The following is a 23,105-nucleotide window of genomic DNA, read 5'->3' on the forward strand; positions in this document are numbered from 1 at the left end:
AAGTACCACGATCACGAACTACAAGTTCAAACATAGATTGCAAATTTAAAATTGCAAACATGCCAGTCCAATGCCAATTTTTTAATTTGACATTGACATTTCTTTTATAAACTTATTTTTAGCATGCGTAAATGATGGCGTTAGATGATAAAGGGCCAACATATTTTGTCTTGGCATTTGTTAGTTTAGTGCTTTATGTGTAAATTCTTATTTTAATATCGATACCAAAAGTTTAAACAATGGCTAAAAACAAGGTCTTAATTTACAGTAGGTAGGTATAGTGTGTCCTTAAAAAAAATGAAGTGACATTGCTCTGTGTTCGACAGTCTATGCAGTTTTGAAATTCGATGTATATACATTTGGCCTAAAGGTCTAGATACCAGGCCATAAACTCCAAAAAAAAAAAAAAAAAAAGATGTATATACATTGTTGATTGTGCAATTTGACAAGTCAGTGCCAAGGCGATTGATTTTTTCAAAGATGGTAAGCTTTAATAATATTTAATTAAATTTGATTTTATTTGTGAAATATTTGTATAATCTTGGTTTAATATCATTGTAGTCCTTTGCAAACAAGATTACTATGTTATGGGCCCGTCCGGGAACCGACAATGACCAAAAAGATGATGTACCTTGGACATTACGCTACGCTGGTCGAGGGTTGGGGACGATTGGCAGTTTTAGTATGTATATTCCGTTTATAAATAAATACTTATACTTTAGCCATTACAGAGGAAGCGGAATAACTAACATCAATAGCCTAGAAAAACCAAGACTTCTGACATACATGTTTATCTTATCAAAATTTTATTCAAACATGAAACAACTAACATGCCATTATAATGCACAATTCCCCAAAGTCACATAAGATTTAATAGTTATAATTGTATAGTTGTTTACATAGATAAAGTGTGTTGAGTAATTAATTATTTACTTTACCCCTTACAAACTTAATAGTCATCACATATTGGGAATTTATGTACCTTTCACTAAGCCATTGATGTATGCTAAAGCATAACTGAAAGTTTTTATTTCTTAAAAATTTATATATTACTATGAGCAATCTAGTAATATGTTATATTATTATGTGACTTGTTATCATATTATGTTAAGAAGTTTATCTGCATAATTAACTTACAATATTTTTCCTTTTGTTGTTAACAACATAATGATGAGCTGCTGTATTTAACTTGTTTCTTAAAATGATGCATATTTTATATTAAATTTAACATATATTGTGGATAACTTAATAAGAAGAATAAATACTTTTAAATTCAGCATAAACATCTATCTTTATGAATTGTTATGAAATCATCTAATAAGTTCTTACATATGGTTTTATGTAATTAAATTCACTTGACATGCTTGACTTAATATTACTAACATCATTTATGTACTTGTAAAAATTATAGACTACATTTATTAGGTATGATAATAACAAACTGTTTTTTTTTCAGTTGCCATCATACTGGGATTACTTAACTGCACTGGTATTTTAGTTTTCCAAGTTGGTTGCTTGATAGCAGGTGTGTGGCAAATGCTTGCAGGATTCATAGTGATTGTGTGTGAAGCACCGTGCTGTTGCTTCTTCATAGATTATGTGCAAGCTCTTTCTGATAAAATGGAGGGACGGCCCTATTGGAACAAAGCAGCTCTATACATTGGGTATGTTTAATGTTGTTTTCCTGAGTGTTGTTAAAGAAAATAGAAACTACAGTGCTTACAAGGAGCTTCTTAACTAGATCTTCCATAACTAATTGATAATAAAGATAAGGAATTTATGGGAAGAGCCATATAAAATAAATTTCTAGTTGTTTTAGACATATTTGTGCAACACATGCTTAAGTTATTATTTTTGTCACATTAAAGTTCATCTTAATTTAAAAGTTTAACTTTCAAATTAAAAATAATTTTATTAATAAGTATAATGGTTTGTTTATTAGGCTATCTCTTCCACCATTCTTCTTGTGCTTACTGAGTGTGAGCACATTGTTAGGCAGTGGAATGATATTTGCTACAGGAATTATTTACGGCATGATGGCTCTTGGTAAAAAGTAAGTACAATTTTATAATAGCTTAATATGTATTGGGGTTTATTTTTAATGTTAAGCTTCTAAAGAATCATACTGTACTACTAATTTTAATGTTATATTTTATGCATAAAAAACAAGATATATTTATAACTATTCATAATAAAATATCTAACAAATGTATTATATAACTGGACAGTTCTTAACATACCACAATATGAAAACAATGCAATTGAATAACTATATATGTTGTGTTATAATAATACGTAAATAACTATTTGTGGTGTGTATAATACATAACTCGGTTGCTGCATGCTTGCCCGGTATAGAGGATCGCGTGATGACATGGCTGCAATGGCGGCAGGCGGGACTACGCCCCCGGGCGCTCCGATGCCGGCCTCGCAAGATCACAACGTAACACTCATGGAGGATCCCGACGTGTGGCGTCCTAACTAAGGCAATAACATGGACTTTCATTGAAGTGCAGAAGAGACTTAATCCTTTCCCCACAACATTAGATACCATTTTAATTATAAATTTTTCACCGCTTTTATCTATTATTCTTTTGTTTATAAAATGTTTATATGTTAAACTGTTGTGTTTTACACCAAATTAACACAACTCTAGTCTTGATGGAAATAGGAATTTATTGTCTCTTCCCTACTAAAATGAAGTACCAAACAGTAGCCTATATGCTATGCATTGCATGAAACTGCTTTTTATTTTTTGCATGATTGGATTATGACATTGACGCAGTGGCGTAGCTACCTTGGGTGGCACCCCATCGAAAGTAAAAAGCAATAAATTTTATATGATAAAGGACATGGATCAAATGAGAAATGTGCAACTGAGACGTCAAAGATCGCGAGTATGGAACGGGGAATCCCCCACGACAGCGTCAGGCTACGAATACGGGAATCCCCGAATTCTACATAGAGCTGAGCTAATGCTAGTGGAGGAATCCCTGAAAAAGAAATTTTTATCCTAACGATTTTTTTTACATTGTTCTTAAAGTTGAGAGACCGCCCCCACCGCCCTCCCTTTGCTACGCCACTGCATTGACGGTGGAAGTTACTACATCAGCATACAAAGTTACACATTTAAAGTAATGCACAATATGGATCATGCACTGGATGTTTTAGCTACTTAAACTCAAAGTCAAAATAACTTTATTCATATAGGTAACCACGTGCGCTTATGAACAACATAGGCAACATAAAAGATGTTAAATTGATTCTAAATTTACATTTACTACCAGTTCGCGAGACTAGGGCGTAGAATGGGCAAGATAAGCACTATTGAATAGAGTTTTAATACTGTTAAGAAATCGTTTATGTTGTTGTATTAACAGTTTATGTACTTTAGAGCTTCGATCGATGAAATGAGAACGTCAGCGGCGACGTTAGAAGCCGGTGGTTTCCAGCCAAACTCAGCGCCGCGAGCCAACCTTGTTAGAAACGAACAACCATTCAGCTTTACTGGACCACCTCTCAATAACTGACCTCCATTAACTTAGTGAGTGTATCCTATAGTTACTTGATGAATTATGTTTTTGAAAATTAAAGTTGTTCTTGAGGAATTTAATGTATATGACAGGAGACATGTGTGTTACCTTAATTAATTTAGATCTTCAAATTATTTATGCATGTAACGGTTTGTGTGCTCAAAAATTTTGACTTTCAATGAATTTAAAATATTTAGTTCAAATCTAGTTGTATTTAGATGATTTTAATCCAAGGCTATAAAGCATTTAAGCTATATCATATTAACTGATAAATCTTAATTGTTATTTTAAGATAGTATTAGAGTTTCTAATAGTCATTTAAATAACAATCATAAAACTGTTGTGTTAAAAAATATTGTACAGAATGAATTGATATTTATAGTCCAACATAAACTCTTACATATTTTGCTAGACATATTTCTCTAATTACATTCAAGTCTCTTCTTGATGAGACATTTCTCTTTGGAAAATATTAAAATTTCTGGACCAGTTCAATATTCAAGGTAAAATACTTTTTCTATATTCATGTGAAAGTATTGTACTTGAGTTTTTATTGAGATTCTTGTTTAAACTTATTATATTTTCAAAAGGAAGATTTATGCAACACAATAAAAGACAACATTTATTGACTTACTCTAAAATTATTGTATATCCAAAGGTTTACTTACTTCATATAAATTGAGTGTAGCTAATTAGTAATTTTTAAATTGATGCGACTGATATTTATTTTGTGATATGTTGTAAAACCTTTTAATGTGTGTGACTTCTTACATACAAATATAAAGGCTGTTATAACTACTTCACTATGACTTAAGTTATTTATATTAGTAAATGATGTTTTGTAGTGAAAAATTTGTCTTAGTTTGCTATTAATGTTCTAGGCAACCAGATTTATTTTATAGTGAAATAATCATAATCAGAAAAATTAAAATTATAAGTATAATAAAATACAACCACCATACAAATGCAATATTGTATCATGTAGGTGAAATTGGTTATTCAACTACCAGCCACCTATTGCAATACATGCAAAATTTTTGTTTGCATAACTTGGTAATATACAATTTTTTTATTGAACATGTTCTGCTACTAACAGCAGAATTGATGATGGGCACTTTATAAATCATATCTTATGCAAAAAATTCTTATAAACTTATTATTATAGTAAGTTGCATCATGTAATCAAATCTAAGTTATTAGTAAGACTAAATACATAATAGTATGTGAAAGCAGTTGAGAAATGTGGACCGTTGCTGGTTTTGAGGTTGCTAAAATGTTACATTTCCTTTTTTGTTATGTTGACAAAACTTATGAAAATATTAAAATATAACTTTTGTGAATAAAAGAAAAGACATTAAGCAAATAAGAATTATATTACTTTGCATAAACGCCACGCTGGTACCCTTTCCGTAGACTCTATTAAATAATGAAATATAGCCAAATTATTATTTGATCGTATGCATTCCAAATAAGGGTCTTGTACTATTAACTTTCTAGCACCAATCCTTGAAATAAATGTCAATTTACCAGCTCGAGAGTTTGTAAGGTTAATATGTAGAAATACTATTTGTATAAGTGCCATTAGGTCTTAATATTTCATTATCATTTCCTATTGACTATAAAAAAATTGTATCCTCTTGTTTGTGTGTTTAAAATTAGTATTTTAATAAGTAAGTAATCTTAAAACGATTTCACTTAAAATATTGTTAATAGTATTAAAGACAGCTGGACCCTAATTGTAGAGTGATATTTACCAATACTTGCTCATATATCTAAAATGAATTTATATACTTTTTATTCCATTTTATTACTTTCAATTTAAGAATAATCTTCCTCCATCAGATTAGTAAATGTTTATTCTTAATTAATAAGTGAATGTAAATTATGTTAGTTGTATATAATTTTTATGTTATTCCATTTTTAAGAATAGATAGTAGAATTGTGACAGCATTGTTATTGTCATGTTATTCAAAATGAAATCTTTGTTTATTGACTTTTTGCTTTTATAGCTAATTCATCACTTGACGTAATTTAGAATAGATATGTGGTATAAATCTGAGGAAAATAGTCTCCATAAGAATTTATAGTGCTTATTACATATCTATAACATGATAATCCTTAGCATAATGAAATGCTTCAAAGAGCTTCAAATGCTTCCCATTTCACATATATTTTAAAGGTTCTCTATTTTAAAACTTGCTCTTGAACTTATACTGTAAAATAGCATATGAATCAAAAAATATAATGGTTTGTTGAAATTATATCACAAGAAAACTACAATGTATAAATTTTATATTCATAATTATTATCAGCAATCATTTTTTTATATAATATTGAACAATTGAAGTGTTACTTGTAGTGGCAATCAGTATATACTATAATGTTGGAATGCTATGTATAGTTATAGATGTGGTTATAACATTGTTCTTGTCATGTTACTGTTAGGACAGCATTTCTGTAATAAATGTGTGTATATTAAATGGTTAATTTTATTTATAATATACAGTTTATCATTCTAACAAATTAATGACCATTTTTGTTGTTTAGGTGCAATAAAAGTGGAAATACAATCAGTTCACATTATCTATATTCTTAAAATATAAACAAAATCGATTATTATAACAATATTTCTACATATTGCACTGCAAGTTCTATGTTATAAAATTGTTTGAAAATGATAACTTTAACATATTTATACTTTATAAATGTTTTAGATTTTCTAAATATTAACATTACTATGATTTCTGGTATTGCAATTAAGTTACCAAATAATTATCGAAATCTTAGGATTTATTCTTTATGTTTGAAAATTCCGCCAGTAATAGTACCATGTCGTTGTATAAGGCACATTTTATCATCCGATTCTAGATATATCGTCGGTGGCTTCAAGTTCGGCTGTAATTTACAAGCTTGCTCAGATATAGCTACTAATATGCCAGCTGAATCTACATGAGCAGTTCCTTTTGCTGCTAAACATAAACCTTGATGATCAGCAAATATACATCCAGTAACTTTTGGTGTCAACATTATTTCCTCAACAACTTTATCCAGCTCTTTCTCCATGTTAGGAAAATTTTAAAGTATTGTTGAAAGCTAAACAATCAGGACTTGGTAATTCACAATACGACTTAAGTTTAAGTGTATGTTTGAAGTTTTAACGTTCAAGATCAAGAATCACATTTCTCGTTCAATTATTAAATATGTCAAATTGCCAAAATATGTCCAGTGTCCACAATCCAAATAAAAAATTACAACACAAACAACTATAGTCGAATTTTTAATTAGACGAAGTCAACTGACAGTAACTAATGTCACTTTCAATAGCTTCACGCAGAGAGTATTGCCACAGACAAAGGTAAGGAAAATGAATAGTAAAAAAACAATTTTTCAAGAGCCTTGTTCTTGTAGTCTATTGAATAAACTAAGGTGATCTAAATTTAATTTTAATATTTAAATGCTAAATAGTTGTCATTTATGTTATGTTGTTTGTGAAATGTCAATTTTTCAAATTGTAACCAAATTAGAACTTGCGTTAAGAACATACAAACAGCGCTAAAATTAAAAATACACAATACATGTAGTAAACGATGTTTTTTTTGGTTCTTTATTTTCTAAGGCCATTCTAATGAATCAAAATTAAATAAAACTATGCTTCTTGTATACGTGGGTTGACAGGAGTTTTCTTAGGGGCTAATATCGTCCGTTATCGACATTTTTTAGCAATGAAAATAAAATATAGAGCGGTATATATATATACTATTTTTTACTACAAGAATTATTAAGCACGTTTTGTTTCTTAACGTATAGTGTTTGTACATTAATAAGTGACATAAAGAGGTAAAGAAGTTTACAATAGATGTATAAAGTAGCTGCAAGGAAACCCATCATTTGGTTCAATTATACGAGTAGATATAGGGCAACTAGCACATACCTACTTAATGTGCAAGTTTATGTGAATGTGTTTGTGTGTAATGTGAATTGATGATGGATTCTTTGAAGTGAAAACTTCTTTAGCGACGTTGTACACTTTTTTGGAATGGCTAAAAAATGTTAAACTCGCGTCAGTACACATGACCTGATCAAAGATACGTAAGACGGATGGAGAGTATACAGCTGGCGCGGCGTATTTAATGTAATATTAATTGTCATGTTAGCGCAATAAATAAATATTGTATTCTACCACATAAATGATAGTACTTTATATTGATAGTTAAAGCAATTCGTGCAAAATTATTCCCTAACCATTGCAAAATATCAAAAATGCACAACGTTAATATTCAAGTTTTCACTTCTGCAGGCACTCCCGGAGTGCAACCCGTCGTTTTTTATTTTGTTATCTGTTCCATCGCTAGTCATTTTAATTGTAAATGAAATATTTTAGTTTCCAATAAAAAGAGAGCGTAAGTAAGTGAAAACTGTATAATATCGGTAAGTACGTGTTTCTTCAATTACTAGGCAGTACTAAAGTTTTCACAGGTTGTACATTTTTAACTATTTTAATTATATAGGAACTTCTAAACATATTTTTACAACAATAAACATAATATCATCATTCTTATAGCTTTTGTTTCCTTATAGCAAAACAAAAACTAAGGATGGAAATTCCTAGGTACTTTCAATAACACTTTATTTTTCATGCTGTCAAATAATCTATTTTGTTGAGGAAGTGTTTGTGCGAAGTGGAAATTGTTTTAATTTTTTTCATAATAGATATTATTTACCTCTTGGCTCTTAGTTAAGAAATAAACATTAAACAGTATACAACAATGTACAACAGTATGTGTAGACATAACTTGAAATAAATCATGAATTTTCGCTAATTCAATAACAAAAAGACAGCTATCGGCGTCAACTTAGTAATTGTGCGAGTAGGTACAACATTGTAGTAAAATACACTCAGTGGAATGTAATTCTCTTTATAGTACCGCAATTTGTGCCTGTATAACATGGTTGTATTAAGACTTAATATAATGGTTAAAAACGTATTGTAATAGGTAGGATGCATTTTAGTGTAGACAAAAAGTATAAGACCCGGCCTGAAAAATGAAACGATATTTATGCAGAGCCACAGATTGACTCAGCAACGAAGAAAAATATTATACACAGTGACGTAATGACATTAACTTTGTAGGTCAACAAGTGGCCATTTATTTGATACTATGATACTTGATAGTAAGCGAGTCGTGGAATATGTTGTTAGTTAAGATTTAGTATAAGACCGCGCGCAGTGAAAGAATGTTGTGTACCTACTTTCTAAAATATAATTTCTTGCGCATTTAAACATGTTCATAATAATATCTTTAGCAATTATTGGAGCGCTAACAGTGGCCTATATTATATTTGATTCCTTCAGAAGTGTCATTGAATTAATAGTATCGCATTTGACACCGTATTTTCTTCCACAAGACGTACAACCTCTATGGAAGAAGTATGGAAATTGGGCAGGTTTGTACCATAGATAATACACTAAATACTGGTTCGTACCACATATTTATAAGTTGCTTGTCATATTAGATTATTTCTCGATTCACATACTCGTCAATTGAATTTTAATTAATTAAAATAAAGAATAAGTGCAAGAGGAGGAGGAATTTAAATAATTTATTTTTGTAATTTTAATTTAATGTCATCTATAAAGTCGACGATTATACTTGTTCTTTAAAAAGTTAACCATCAAAACTGCTTCCTTAAGTATTTCAAAATTAAAGTCACGGTCGTAGCACGTTCGCCAAGGTTTAGTTTTATCTATATGCATTATGAAAAATATAATAAATAATATACTTAAGTTATAAAATATTGAATCTATAAAAAACAAAATAAATAAGACATAAGATTTTACATCATGAACGACGTGACTGCATGTAAATCGATATAATTAAAGTAATGTAGGATACGATACTCCGAAAATACTCCTCACAATTTTTTTGTGGATTTCGAACGCTGTCAAAATTGTAAAGTAAGAGGCTTAGGCGACGGCGTATTTCGATGGTTATGGGCCTCAAGCAGTTCCAGTATTAATTTCCAAACATGTGTTTAAAAGGTAGGAGCGCAGAAGGATAATTGCAATTTTACCAAGTATTTAAAACTTTACTAGACGTTCCCTTATTAATCACTCGATAACTATGGAAGAAAGATGGCAGTCGAATAGATCGACTTAAAAATATTACCAAAAGCAACGCTACCCAAGACAGACGCTTAGGTGTTTGTTACATTGTTGATTGTACTCCTACAAACCGGATTTGCACACACGTCATAAGCGTATCAATGTTAATAAGTTTGCGGTCTCAAAAAAGTTTAAGTAATTAATGGTTCCAATCTTAAAAGAAACAAATTTCAGCATTTATAAACAATCATGTGAAATATGTTAAAGCTATGTTAATTTTAAGAATTGACTGGTATTAATAATTATATCTACTGTTTTTATATACTTTGTGGTACAAGTACATGAAGGACTTAGCCTTCACAAATATCTAGAATTTATTAATTCCTTTGACGCGGAGATCATAGGCTTAAGTTTCCTTTATCTACACGGATACAATATAACATATATTATAGGAGCAGAGCGGTGTGTGTTGGCCTTGCCTTGAGCGTGCGCCTCTGAAACTTGATGTCGCGCGTTCTCATCACGGCTGTGTACCAATGAACTTTATTTTCTTGTGTTTTAAATGCGTTTAACATTCGCTCACACGGTGAAGAAAAACATCACGTGGAAACCGGGCTTGCCTTAGACATAAAAATTGAAGGCGTGTGAGAGGCAAAAGGGGCCGATCACCACTGGCTGCTGGCATACTAAAATTGTCCAGTAAGAATCGAAACATGGTTGCTTGAATGCATGTACTTGACCGGTTTATCCGAATTCCTAGAATAATCCTACGATTAAACTCATCGAGCTCAACGTTTTTACACTTGTTACTACTCTTTAAAATCTTCTTTATGTTTTAAACAACAAATGCCTCCTTGACTATATTGGTCCTGTTGTAGTCACTCGAAATTCTTTAAAGCATTGGTGAAAACAGTAAATTTGTTAATAATGTGTCATACAAAAATTACAGATAATTGTCTAGAACCAGCTTAATCGGAATTATTGAGTAGATCGTACCTATGTATCTAATAAACACTAAATCAATTAAATTATTAAAAAAAATTATAAAGACAAATGAAATAATGTAATCTTCATTAGTGCAATTAAATAAAAGAACAATTAAATTAATCTAGACAAATATAATTTTTAACGGACTAAGAAAACGCAAAGAATACTTGTGATTGCATTTCGACATAATTGTTTTTTAATATTTTCTTACTCGTTAAACATTTGTGGTTTAATTATAGCTTTTTCTTATAAAACCATTTAGCTTCGCCAAAACCATACAAGTATTAAATTATTTCAACATTTAAGCCGCAAACAGAAGCCATTTTGATTTACCGCAGCATATAATAGTATCTACCTATTTAGTAGCACAGAATATAGCTTAACCTAAATCGTTAACTAACAACAAAGTGCAATACTTGTTAAGCTTACGACATGCCTCCGAAGACGATTTCATGTAGCAATATCTCATCTCACGTTATCTTATGTAACACGGTAAATTATCTATAATGTTGATCTGGTGTAATTGTATTTTTAGATAACCACCAAAAAATTTAGGCCACAGATCCAAGCATTACTTCGTATGTAAAATTACTAAATTTGGTATCTATTTGAAAAAGTTCCATTACCACGATCAATTCATTGTATAATAGAATTATTAACTGCATTTCTCAATTAATATGTTAACATAATTTCGCTCCATGGAACCATTTTTTAGTTGAAACATCGAAATAAAGAATATATCGCGATTTGTCGGTACACTTTCCATTTGGCGAAACTATAGAAAGGATTATCGTAGGTTAGACAGTGGTTACGGTACGCATAACATTACGCTGTAAAAATCGAAACCGCGTAATTGAATTTGCATTCATTAATTGCTTGTTTTCGCTCTATTTTATAAAATAAAATTGATTACCATTCTTTAGGTAAAATACGTTTCAATACAGAATCAAGTTACTAGAATATTAACTAGCTATTTTTACTTACATAATTGTAGTCATTTAATTAATTTAGTATAATAATTTTTAATGGTTATGTCCACTCAATTATATTATGGATTATTCCATCCGATTCTTTCATAGAGCGAGATTCTGAATTATGCATTAGCCCCGTTCTCAATTATACAACGTCTTTTCTCGTGCGAACACAAAGAAATACACAATAACAGATTTTTATTACACTTATCGTCAAGACATATCAAGGAAGCTCTGATATATTATTCAGATAGGTACATTAAAAGACCAGCAAAAAAATTTCGTAGTTTAATTACATAGTAAAGTAAAGTTTGTCGATTTAAGTAGTTCTTTGTGCATATTGATTTTTTTGTATTTACCTGATACAGAATTAATAATAAATACCTAAATAAATTATATCAACCCGTAAACATGCTTGCAAAACAAGTAACTGATTTACTTTGTTGAGTCAAAATGTTTAAAATGTCTAAATTATACTAATTCACTCGATATTTAACTTCGCACCCACTAGATAGCAATTCCTATTTTGGCGACAACATCAACTATATTTATGAAATATGGAGAACTTGGATCTCATTTCACAAAATCTGTTACAATTGTTAAGAGCCAAGTAGGCTTCAAAAATGGTTATCAATTATTAGAATGACTGTTTAGTATAACCAATATTGCTTCTATAGCTAATACTACATAAGTATGTAGTTATGTTTATTTAACACAGTAAGTAAGAATTGTAATACGTAAGTACCGTATTACAATTCTTTACTTCCTTGTGAATATTTTTTTTTATAAATATTATTTTAGATTTTTCTTATTAAATAGTAGACTGCAACCCAGTTACCGGTCTAGCTCGGACTGCTGCAATGGAATCGTCATATTATGTCACTGCTCATGTCATGGTCGGTCACGACATGTTTTCAGTTCGCGCGCATTTTACAAAACTTACTTTATACCGATCAAGTTAACGACCAATCTATATCTACTGGTAATTCATTTTTATAAGTTAGATAGAAAATATAAGAAAAACATTGGAAACCGTAAAACTTAATAACCTCATTTAATTTTTATTTAAAATAAAAACGTATTAATTAATGAGTCATCAGAACTATATAATTTACAGAACAAATTAAATTATTTATATATTTGGAGCGTTACATAATAATATAAAAAATAATCGTGATTGTTTTAATGATTGATAAAAGTGAAATTGTATCACTTTAAGAAAGGCGTGATCCACAAGCGTTAAATGAAATTTTATAAGAATGACATTAGCTTACGCTTTGTCACGTGCATGTTGGTCACTCCTGTCGCGAAGTGATTTTATCTCAAGCTCCAGGTTTCATACAAATTTAGTTTTCTACTTTCTACATACAATACTGTTAATGCATCTTGACTACGCCCTCAGTTCTGTCTAAAAAAAGGGATCATCGAACTTTTATACATAATATTACATTACCTATTTGTGCATCTTACAAAAATCTCGAGAATACATTCTTGTATAATATGTATTTATTCGAAATTAATACATATATAATTTATTATTCTTATTGTTTAATTCAAAACCAAGATAGAAAGTTCATAATGTTGTCGTTTGACCGTGAAAACTGATTTCCAAACCCTATCGCAACATGTATTGCGACGGCAAATTATACAATCCATACAAAGAGGTCAAGGATTATGAATTTAATTTTACGGACTGCTAATTAAAAAGTAATTATAACTTAAATGCGCTCTATTAATAATTACATTACAATATAATTACCAATCTTTCCCATCGAAAATCTGTAAACATGTGATAATTACAAATTTTGATGTTGGATGTCACAGCTGTATAAAAATAATAAATGTTTACTTTACAATTCAAAACTTCACATAAAATACGCGCGTAACTCCTACAGACTGGCATTGAGAGTGTCCATGGGCGGCGGTATCACTTAACATAAGATGAGCCTCCCGCCCGTTTGCCCCATTTAAAAGACTGACTCATAGGTAAGTGAGGTTGCTGTGGCTTGAATGGGGACGGCAACATGCAAGCGTGGCAACGTTGCAAATGTTATAATATTACAGGATGAGGTGTTAAATATTTATAGATAGAATACTGTAGACCACAAGCCCATGAACAAAAAATACCTGTGAAATGACCCAACGTGAATTACGCTTAGAAGCCTGTTACTATATCTGAAAATAGCTCTGAGCACTATGCCGTCATTTCTGAGCGGTACATGTGAGTACGTGAGTGAATGGACTTTCTCAGGTACAATGGGGGAATTTCGACTAATTATTAATGTACGGCTTTGTTATAAGTGTATAGATGATTAAAAATAAATGTCGAAAAACCTAGTGCCGTACAAAAGTGATGGTGCCGGAAGTCGGTGCAAATTTTTAATTCGACGAAAGTTGCAGAAGCAATATAGGTCATTTATTACTGTACGGCATTTGTGTGATTCCTTTTGGACACATATACAGATACTTTACCCGTAAACGCCGTACATATTCCCAGCGGAGCGGTCGAAAGCCAAGGGTCGCAACAAATGTCTGATTAGCATATAGGTGATGATGATATGAAACAACATAAAATTAAATGATCTTGAGAGTACTTCACAAATAGATAACATTTTCCAGCATGCCGTACATTTTTTGTGGAACACATGGGTGTATGGGGTAAATTACTTTCCTCAGAAAAGAGTCATTTTCCGGTGACTTTTATCTGTACGGCAATAACACAGGTTATTAATACTTTAGACAATCTTCAATAAAAGATAAATGCCGTACACTTTCGATAGTCCGCTACCACCGCCTACCAATACAGGGCGTCCCAAAGTTATGGGAAATGAAGGGAAAGTACCTTAAATATCGTAGATAGGGTATTTTACTAAAAGAAGACTTTATGTTATTTTTAAAAGTTATTAATTCTGCATTCAAAGATTTTTTTAAAATTACTTGCCTCGTCTGGGAATCGAACCGACTTAAATGTAAAAAAAAAACACCCCTACTTTTATGATGCCAATCGAAAGAATGGCCAAAAACTAATAACTCTTCTTAAGTAACATAGTATTTTAAAAGAAAGGAACAGCGTGAATATATCTTTTTAATCAAATTAAAAACATTATCTATCGTATTCGGCCTAAAAAAATCCCCTACGAGTCTGTTACTTTAGAAAAGTTATTAGGTTTTGGCCATTCTTTCGATTGGCATCATAAAAGTAGGGGTGTTTTTTTTTTAAATTTAAGCCGGTTCGATTTCCAGACGAGGCAAGTAGTTTTAAAAAAATCTTTGAATGCAGAATTACTAACTTTTAAAAATAACATAAAGTCTTCTTTTAGTAAAATCTGCGATATTTAAGGTACTTTCCCTTCATGTCTCATAACTTTGGGACGCCCTGTATTATATTTTTATTTTTGTTAAAAATATTTTTCCTTTACCTCTCTCTGCTGGTACGATAAGGCTGTAAATATACTTTACAGCCTTATGGTAGTATACTCAGATATGTACAGTTATTAATGACCTTAAGGGACACCTCAAACGTCGTCGAAGTTTTTATCAGCTGTAAAGAATAATCTGGAGTAAAATGTACGGCATCTGGTTTTTTTTGTTTATTTATATTTGTAACATATAAAATAACAATAATCTTTGAAAATATTACTCCCCATATTACTCTAAGAGCATTTGAAAAGTCATCTAAATTTCGGAAATTTCATATATTTTTTATCATAATATTTTTATTTGTTACCATTTATAATGAACGGCTATAAGGTACAACGGTAATATTTAGTAACATTATGTAAAAAAACAAGTTGCCGTACATTATTCTCTGATCTTACAGCAGTAAGAACTTGGTAAATCCTGAAATTTCGATAAATATTTAATTACACAAATATTAACTATAATATTTGGACGGCATAATTATAAAACATTATTGTCCGTGTTAAATAATATTTTGAACATGTTGCCGTACATTTTACAATGACCTTAGGGTATATGGGTGTAGGGGTAGGGTTCCGACCCTTGGCTTTCGACCGCTCCGCTGGAAATATGTACGGCGTTTACGGGTAAAGTATCTGTATATGTGTCCAAAAGGAATCACACAAATGCCGTACAGTAATAAATGACCTATATTGCTTCTGCAACTGTCGTCGAATTAAAAATTTGCACCGACTTCCGGCACCATCACTTTTGTACGGCACTAGGTTTTTCGACATTTATTTTTAATCATCTATACACTTATAACAAAGCCGTACATTAATAATTAGTCGAAATTCCCCCATTGTACCTGAGAAAGTCCATTCACTCACGTACTCACATGTACCGCTCAGAAATGACGGCATAGTGCTCAGAGCTATTTTCAGATATAGTAACAGCCTTCTAAGCGTAATTCACGTTGGGTAATTTCACAGGTATTTTTTGTTCATGGGCTTGTGGTCTACTGGATATCTATAGTCTAACGAAAAAAATTAAGATCAATATTATACATAATATGTAGCACATTTACAGACACACACATAGATAGCACATTTTTGCTAAAACTTATTTCACATCTGTAGATGACGACACGTAAATAAGAATTTGCATATTTCATATTTCGGATCCAGTGTTTAGCCAAGTTTTGCTTTAATCAATATATATGCATATAGCCCCGTAATTGGCAACACAATATGAAATAGTTAACATGGTATGTAGGAATTTAATATGCTAACAAAAACGCAGTAATAAATTTTGTCGAATTTTAATTAAAAACCAAGATCTTTGTGCCATTTAGTATTCAGTTGCTTTTTTATTGTACTTGCGTTTAATAAAAATAAAATATTTACATAATTGTTTATTTTTTGTATAAAACTAATCAAACCGTGTTTTTATCTTCTCATTAAGGAAATTAATAGTAACTAACAATTAAATACAGTTACTGTGTTTTTAAGTTTACGTTCAAACATTATCTCAATGAGAATAAATAATAAAAATCGCTAGTGTATGTGGATTGTGAACTGTTCGCGCCGTCACTGACCACATGTGCTGGCAGCTTGCAAAAATCAATTTACTATACTTGTCCCGCTGTAGAACGTAAAAGTTTCACATATTTTGTCCTTAACCTTTGGCCTTTTGGCCGAGAGAAGCTTATAGTTACTTAGCTATGAGAATTGTTATTTCCAATACAACATTTAAAAATAACTATTTTAGTGCGTCATTTAGTATTTTTTTATTTAGTTACGCTATTTATTGAGTAAATACCCGCGTATAAAAATGCTACAAGCTGTATTGCATTGTCAGATGGGATGAATTGTTATATCATTTTGAAGCGTTTTTTTCGAGCCTTATTGCAAGTCTTAGACGTAAGAAATGCTTCTTAATTAATTCGGTACCTACTAGATTGATTACGTACTTCTGCTAACAACACAGTACTGTTGTTTAATTTCACACAAAGAATATTGCCTCATACGCTTTTATGTGGAGTGTAACACTTAAAATTATTCAATATTGAGGTTGTGTAGAGTTGAAGTATTTTAGAGGACTTTATGTACATTGCATCATCCAACAATAATTGTAAATCTTTGCCGTTTATGTTCTACTCATCAATATTTTACTAATAGACATTTATTGACACTGTTGTACCATGAAATCATAAGTGTTTCTAAGGATTTGGAAACCTTTGTATTCGTTTGATTTTGAAACAAGTCATACATTTGGTTGTTATGAGTTTTATAGGTTTAAAAAAAAATAACGTTTTTGGATTTTTTTTCCCTTGATATGTAAATGCTTCTTTTGTTATCAAATGTTTCAAGAAAATAATTGATTCGATTGTGCACACCTTTGAGTGATGGTAGATTATTCAACTTCATAAAAATGAGCATAGTGATTATAGAAGCTAATGTCCAAGGAATGTTTGACAATTGTTTGATTCTAATAAAAAATAGACTTGTAGCTCATCACGTTATAACAAGTAGGTAGATATTTATTAACAAAACAATATTAGCAGCACTTGTAGTCTCAATTAAAAAAATCTACGTATTATTTCTCAAAATATTATGAGATTACAAATCTTGACATACGAAATCTTTGAACACTTTATTGAAGAACTATTATATAAATTGAGAAATATATTTCCAGTCATAACTGGCAGTACGGATGGTATCGGCAAGCACTACGCGTTAGAATTGGCACAGAAGAGTATCAACATTGTACTAATCAGCCGAAACACTGATAAATTGAAAAGCGCCGCTGAAGAAATCGGTAAGTTTCTTACTTATAATAATAATAATAAAGGACCTTAGATTTTTTCTTGTAATATATATATCCTATATACTACGGGTAAAGTCCTCCTCCAGCTTTTTCCAACTGACTCTGTCTATGGCTTTCTTTCTCCATTCGCTTCCTGCTACCGCATCTATTTCTTCTATCCATCTTTTCTTGGTGTGTCCTCTTCTCCTTCTTCTCCTTGGTCCGTTCCATATTGCATTTAAAGTCCACCTTTTATCTGTGTATTTTGCTATAGGCCCCGCTCATTGTGACTTTTTAGGGCATATATAGGGTTTTTCAACAAGAACTTTGTTTTCTAAAACAAAATAAAACAAAGAATTTAGAGGAAAATGAATAAAATTTTTATTGTATTACAAAGAGAAAAGTTTGGCAATTATGAATGAAAAATAATATCTGGCAAATGTCCACCACGACCACGCTGACAGATGTTGATTCTTTCATCAAAATTTTTAATCACTTTTTGGCAAAATGGAGGGTCTATTTCGTTAATGACATCACGGATTTTGAGTTTTAAGGCTGCAATCGATTCGATTGGCTCCGTATAGACTCTGTCTTTAACATAGCCCCACAAAAAACAATCCAGTGGTGTTAAATCACACGATCTGGCTGGCCACTTAACAGCTGAATTTCGCGAAATTATGCGCTCGGGAAATTTGGTTTGCAATAAATTGATCGTTTCATTGGCTGTGTGACATGTGGCACCGTCCTGTTGAAACCACATTTCAGTGATATCCATGTCATCAATAATAGGCCAAAATTTAGTGGTTAACATCTCGCGATACCGTGATCCATTGACTGTTACCGCATTTCCAGCCTCATCTTCGAAAAAAAACGGCCCAATCACGCCTCCAGACCACATAGTGCACCACACAGTAACACGTTGAGTATGCAAAGCCTTCTCAATAATTGCTTTAGGATTTTCAGAAGCCCAAATGCGACAATTTTCCTTGTTGACGTACCCTGACAAATGAAAATGGACTTCGTCTGAAAAAATGATTTTTTCAGAAAAACCAGCAGGTTGTTCCTGAATGAACTGAGCGAATCTGCGGCGATTTGAATGGTCGATCAGCTTTAATTCCTGCACCAGTTGAATCTTGTAAGGCTTCAAAGCCAAATCCTTTCGCAAAATTCGCCATGTTGTGCTTTTGGATAACCCCAATTGTTGAGAACGTCGTGAAATTGACAAATTTTGATCTTCTTCAACACTGTGGCTCACGGCGGCGATGTTTTCTGTTGAACGACCCGGTCGAACACGTGTTGGTGTTGGCACATTTTGTACCGAGCCTGTCGACTCAAATTTCGCGACCAAATTCTTAACAGCGGTCTCAGAAGGACGATTATGCTGGCCGAAAATATCACGAATTTTACGAAATGTAACTTTAACAGAACCACCATTTTTATAGTGGATTTGAATTATTTTAATGCGATTTTCGAGCGAAATTGAATTCATTGTAATAATTGCCAAAGCACCTGCTACGAATACCGCCAAAAACTAAATGTCAAAACTATCACGTTCTCGGTGTGGCCACAATTGAAAAACAAAGTTCTTGTTGAAATACCCTATATATGTAAGGCAACTATCACTTTTATTTTTCGACTTATTTCTTCGCTTTTTATTTTATGTATTTTTCTTACTTTTAGTACGCTTCTTTCCATTGCTTTCTAGCATGCTACTAGTTTCGTTTTTATTTTTGTGTTGTATGTCCACGTTTGGCAGCCGTATGTGTGAAGGGAAACTGGTCCTTTTAAGATCTCCTTCAGGAACCAAATTTTTTCAAGCGCATGTTAATTGGCCACTATACCTTAAGTTCTTTATTTTTAAATTATAATTTTCAGATTTTACAGAAATTGAGTAATTTGAAACGATCCGTTTTATTTTAGAGAAATATGGTGTGAAGACGAAAATAATTGTAGCTGACTTCAGCAAAGGAATTGAAGTATATCAGCACATTGAAGACGAGCTAAAGGACATACCGATAGGAATTCTAGGTATGACAAAAAAAAATATCAGCAGTGAAAAAAAAATCGTTCTATGGGCTAATAGTAAATAAGTTTAGAAAAGAACCAACAACTTTTGTTGAACATAAAACGAAGGTCACCTAATTTTTTCTGGGAAGTTCGTAAAATATTAGTCATGGCTGTAATGCAACTGTGATTATTGGCTCTCTAATAAGATCAATTTTATGGTCTACCTTATTGATGCAATCATCAAATATTGATTGATCAATAAACAAATACACTCTAGCTACAATGTAAAATTCAATTTGATTACATAAGATTTAATACGCTATCATAAAATATTACGACTACGTGTAAGAATTAGACATTCACAGAATTTGTAAATAACGCGTGAATTTAATTTACAAGCACGGGGAAATATTGAATTCAACATCAGCAAGAAAGAAGCAATATCGAAAAATCTCAGTCATATGATAAATTTTGTATGTTGTTTATGAATATATTAGGGTAACAATTTTTTTTTCTCGTGTTAGTCAAGTTATTCTAACAATTCATGCGTCTGACACAGATTACTAATCACCTACATGTCTATAAAATAAATATGATAGACGGAACGGATGCAATCAGAGGCCAAGATCCATATAGGGTTGGAGCGCCACCGGATTATTTATTATTACTATAGTTGTAAGGTCCCTGTTCTATCTATATGTTGAGTTTAATTTATTGTTAAAATGTTCCTATTTCATAAGATTTACTACATATTAACTAGTGTTAGAAGCGTAATCTCCGGTTCCCATGTTATACTAAAGACAATTAAAGTACTGTCGTCACTTACCAGTGGCGTAACTATACCCACTGGGGCCCGTGGCAAAAATAAAAGTAAAAGTCGTCACGTTGTACTCAGTTTAATTTTAAAACTTCGAGATTTTCAGCGTAGTCAATTATACGTTGTATATGTCCCACTAATGGCCATAGGCCTCCTCTCTTAGGCGAGAGGGAATGGTCTGTAGTCCCCACGCTAGCCCAATGCGTATGGGGGACTTCACATTCATCCATAGAACATAATATCTCTTGGACAGGGGCCCTCTTGGGTCGGGAGCCCGTGGCATTTTGCCAGCCCTACCACCCTATTGTTACGCCACTGTTACTTACCTTAACCTTTATACTTTTAACTGATGTAAAACTTTTTAGTGAACAACGTAGGAGTTCAGTATGAATATCCTATGCCTCTATGTGAGCTCCCAACGGCTAAAGCCTGGGAGATCATCAACGTGAACGTGGTAGCTGTCACCACCCTCACAAGAATGCTGCTACCAGCGATGGTAGCCAGGGGCAAGGGGGCAGTCGTCAATGTATCCTCAGGATCTGAACTCCAGCCGCTGCCTCTAATGGCTGTGTACGCGGCTAGTAAGGTAATTTAAAGTTGGGGAAAAAGAGCAAACGAAATATGCTTATGTTATTTACAAACAGAATATTAGATACTTATCGGCAGAATTTCTGGTGGAATCTATAAGTCAATCAAAGTAAAACAAGTATCTACTATGAAAAACGTTTTAGTAAATTTTAACTCATCAAGATATCTTGTGACTTGCTGCATTCTTTTTGGAATTTTTTATTTTGAAAAGTTTAAAAAAATATAGGATCAATAAACACGAAACAATTATTTTTTGACTCCGCCGCGACAGAATCTCTGGGTTATACCTACACAATATGCGTTGCTATCTTAACAATTGCGATCGATTGTATAACCCGAATACTTGAGACTTTTATAAATTTATATTCGTTAAACAGTAGGCTCAAAATATTCGTTTTCGAAAGTTTGAATTTCCGTATCTTCTTTATTTCTATATATATATAATGAAAATGGTCTTCGTTTGAGGCTCAATCACGCCTAAACCACAAAATGGTTTATGGCTATTTATTTATTAAATTCCAACGTTCCTTCATTTTTTTATTGCTGTTTTACTTTTATGAAAATTTATCCATACGGACTTCACCGCGGAAACGTTCGGGGAGGCTTCCTAGAACCTCTAAACGTCAACATCTGTTAAAAACTCGATTTTCGAAATATTTCAATTTTCTTAGCGGGAAGTTAAAAAGAAGAATAATAAAAATATGAAAAAAAATAAAATAATGAAACATAAAATTTATTTTAATTCGTCCAGCAAAGCGGGTGCGAAACGGCTAGTTAACGTATATAATTAAATTAACGTATCTTTTCACACTTACAGGTGTACGTACGTAACTTTACGCAAGCCATACGCGAAGAATATTCTCCATTAGGCATTTACGTGCAACACGTTTCACCGCTTTTCGTCTCCACCAAGATGAACAACTTCTCCCAAAGGTTGATTGATGGCAACCTTTTGGTTCCCGATGCTGCGACATATGCGCAAAGTGCTGTACACCTACTTGGTAGAGTGCAGAATACTACAGGCTACTGGCTGCATGGTATACAGGTAATTTTTAGATCATGTCTCCTATATTAACTACTAAATATCGTAATTATGTCGTCAAATGTGTATAACAGATTAATTCAGTTTGGGGTGTTTTTAATACATATACGTACGTAATATTATTCAAATAAAACTTCTTTAACGGACTTTAAACATTATCTTATTCGAGTACTTTTTAGAAATCGTCATAATAAAACTCCCATTTCTATAAATTTAAATTAATTAAAACGTGTAAGTATCTGTTGAAATTATAAAAATTTAACCCAAGTTTACCAACTCATATTATAAGTAATCTCTAGTTTATGCTGGCAACCCTGACACATCACTGTTTGTAATTGTCTATGATAAAGATTCTCTCAAAATAAAACTACGTTGTTTAAAACCAAAATCGTTATTTTTCATTTAAATCATCAGTAACACTGGCGAAAAACATACCTAATATCATATTTTGTTTCAGTATTTTTTCATAAAGTTGGCGCCGGAACCACTACGAATGAGGATCGGACATCACATGAACAAAGACTTTAGAAACGAGCACTTTAGAAATACCAAGCTTAAGGCTCAGTGATCTTAGAATATACTAGTACAATTACGCAGGCAGAATTTCCTATCTCAAAATCTAGAGAATATGTATAATATTTGAAATATCTTCAAAGGTCTATGGGACAATGAGGATATACGAACATTTGATTTTAATTTCTTTGCTTTATATATATGTTTCTTTCAAATGAAATCAGTTTATCGAGTCATTATAAAACTATGTTTATGTAAATATAGAAAATACGTTAGGTTATCGTTAATATGAAATATAGTTTACTGTCATTTTAATAAAATAAATAGGTAATAATAA

General features: G+C 31.8%; 2 protein-coding genes and 1 long non-coding RNA gene across 4 annotated transcripts; 2 read left to right on the forward strand and 1 right to left on the reverse strand.

Annotated features, from left to right (window-relative positions):
- Window positions 1-425: 425 nt before the first annotated feature.
- On the forward strand, window positions 426-5,165 carry LOC125051360 (calcium channel flower). Of its 2 annotated transcripts, XM_047651617.1 has the most exons (6): window positions 426-483; window positions 562-682; window positions 1,457-1,664; window positions 1,943-2,053; window positions 2,359-2,486; window positions 3,395-3,525. In XM_047651617.1, exons 1-5 carry the CDS (start codon window positions 481-483, stop codon window positions 2,483-2,485), a joined length of 570 nt encoding a protein of 189 aa, XP_047507573.1. In that variant the 5' UTR covers window positions 426-480; the 3' UTR covers window position 2,486; window positions 3,395-3,525. The 2 variants fall into 2 exon arrangements, with proteins under 2 accessions (XP_047507573.1, XP_047507572.1); XM_047651616.1 differs by lacking the exon at window positions 2,359-2,486 and having other exon boundaries at window positions 3,395-5,165.
- A 652-nt stretch (window positions 5,166-5,817) lies between these two features.
- Window positions 5,818-6,328, reverse strand: LOC125051363. The gene is made up of 2 exons (XR_007117268.1): window positions 6,065-6,328; window positions 5,818-5,988 (listed from the first exon to the last, which is right to left on the reverse strand). It is a non-coding gene; the product is annotated as an uncharacterized LOC125051363 (long non-coding RNA).
- Window positions 6,329-8,489: 2,161 nt separating this feature from the next.
- On the forward strand, window positions 8,490-23,105 carry LOC125051359 (inactive hydroxysteroid dehydrogenase-like protein 1). Its single transcript, XM_047651615.1, has 6 exons — window positions 8,490-8,978; window positions 17,691-17,813; window positions 19,722-19,829; window positions 20,991-21,211; window positions 22,031-22,258; window positions 22,713-23,105. The coding sequence occupies exons 1-6, from the start codon at window positions 8,816-8,818 to the stop codon at window positions 22,821-22,823; spliced, it is 954 nt and encodes a 317-aa protein (XP_047507571.1). The 5' UTR covers window positions 8,490-8,815; the 3' UTR covers window positions 22,824-23,105.

Source organism: Pieris napi, chromosome 7 (genome assembly GCF_905475465.1).
Source record: "Pieris napi chromosome 7, ilPieNapi1.2, whole genome shotgun sequence".
Taxonomy (NCBI): domain Eukaryota; kingdom Metazoa; phylum Arthropoda; class Insecta; order Lepidoptera; family Pieridae; genus Pieris; species Pieris napi.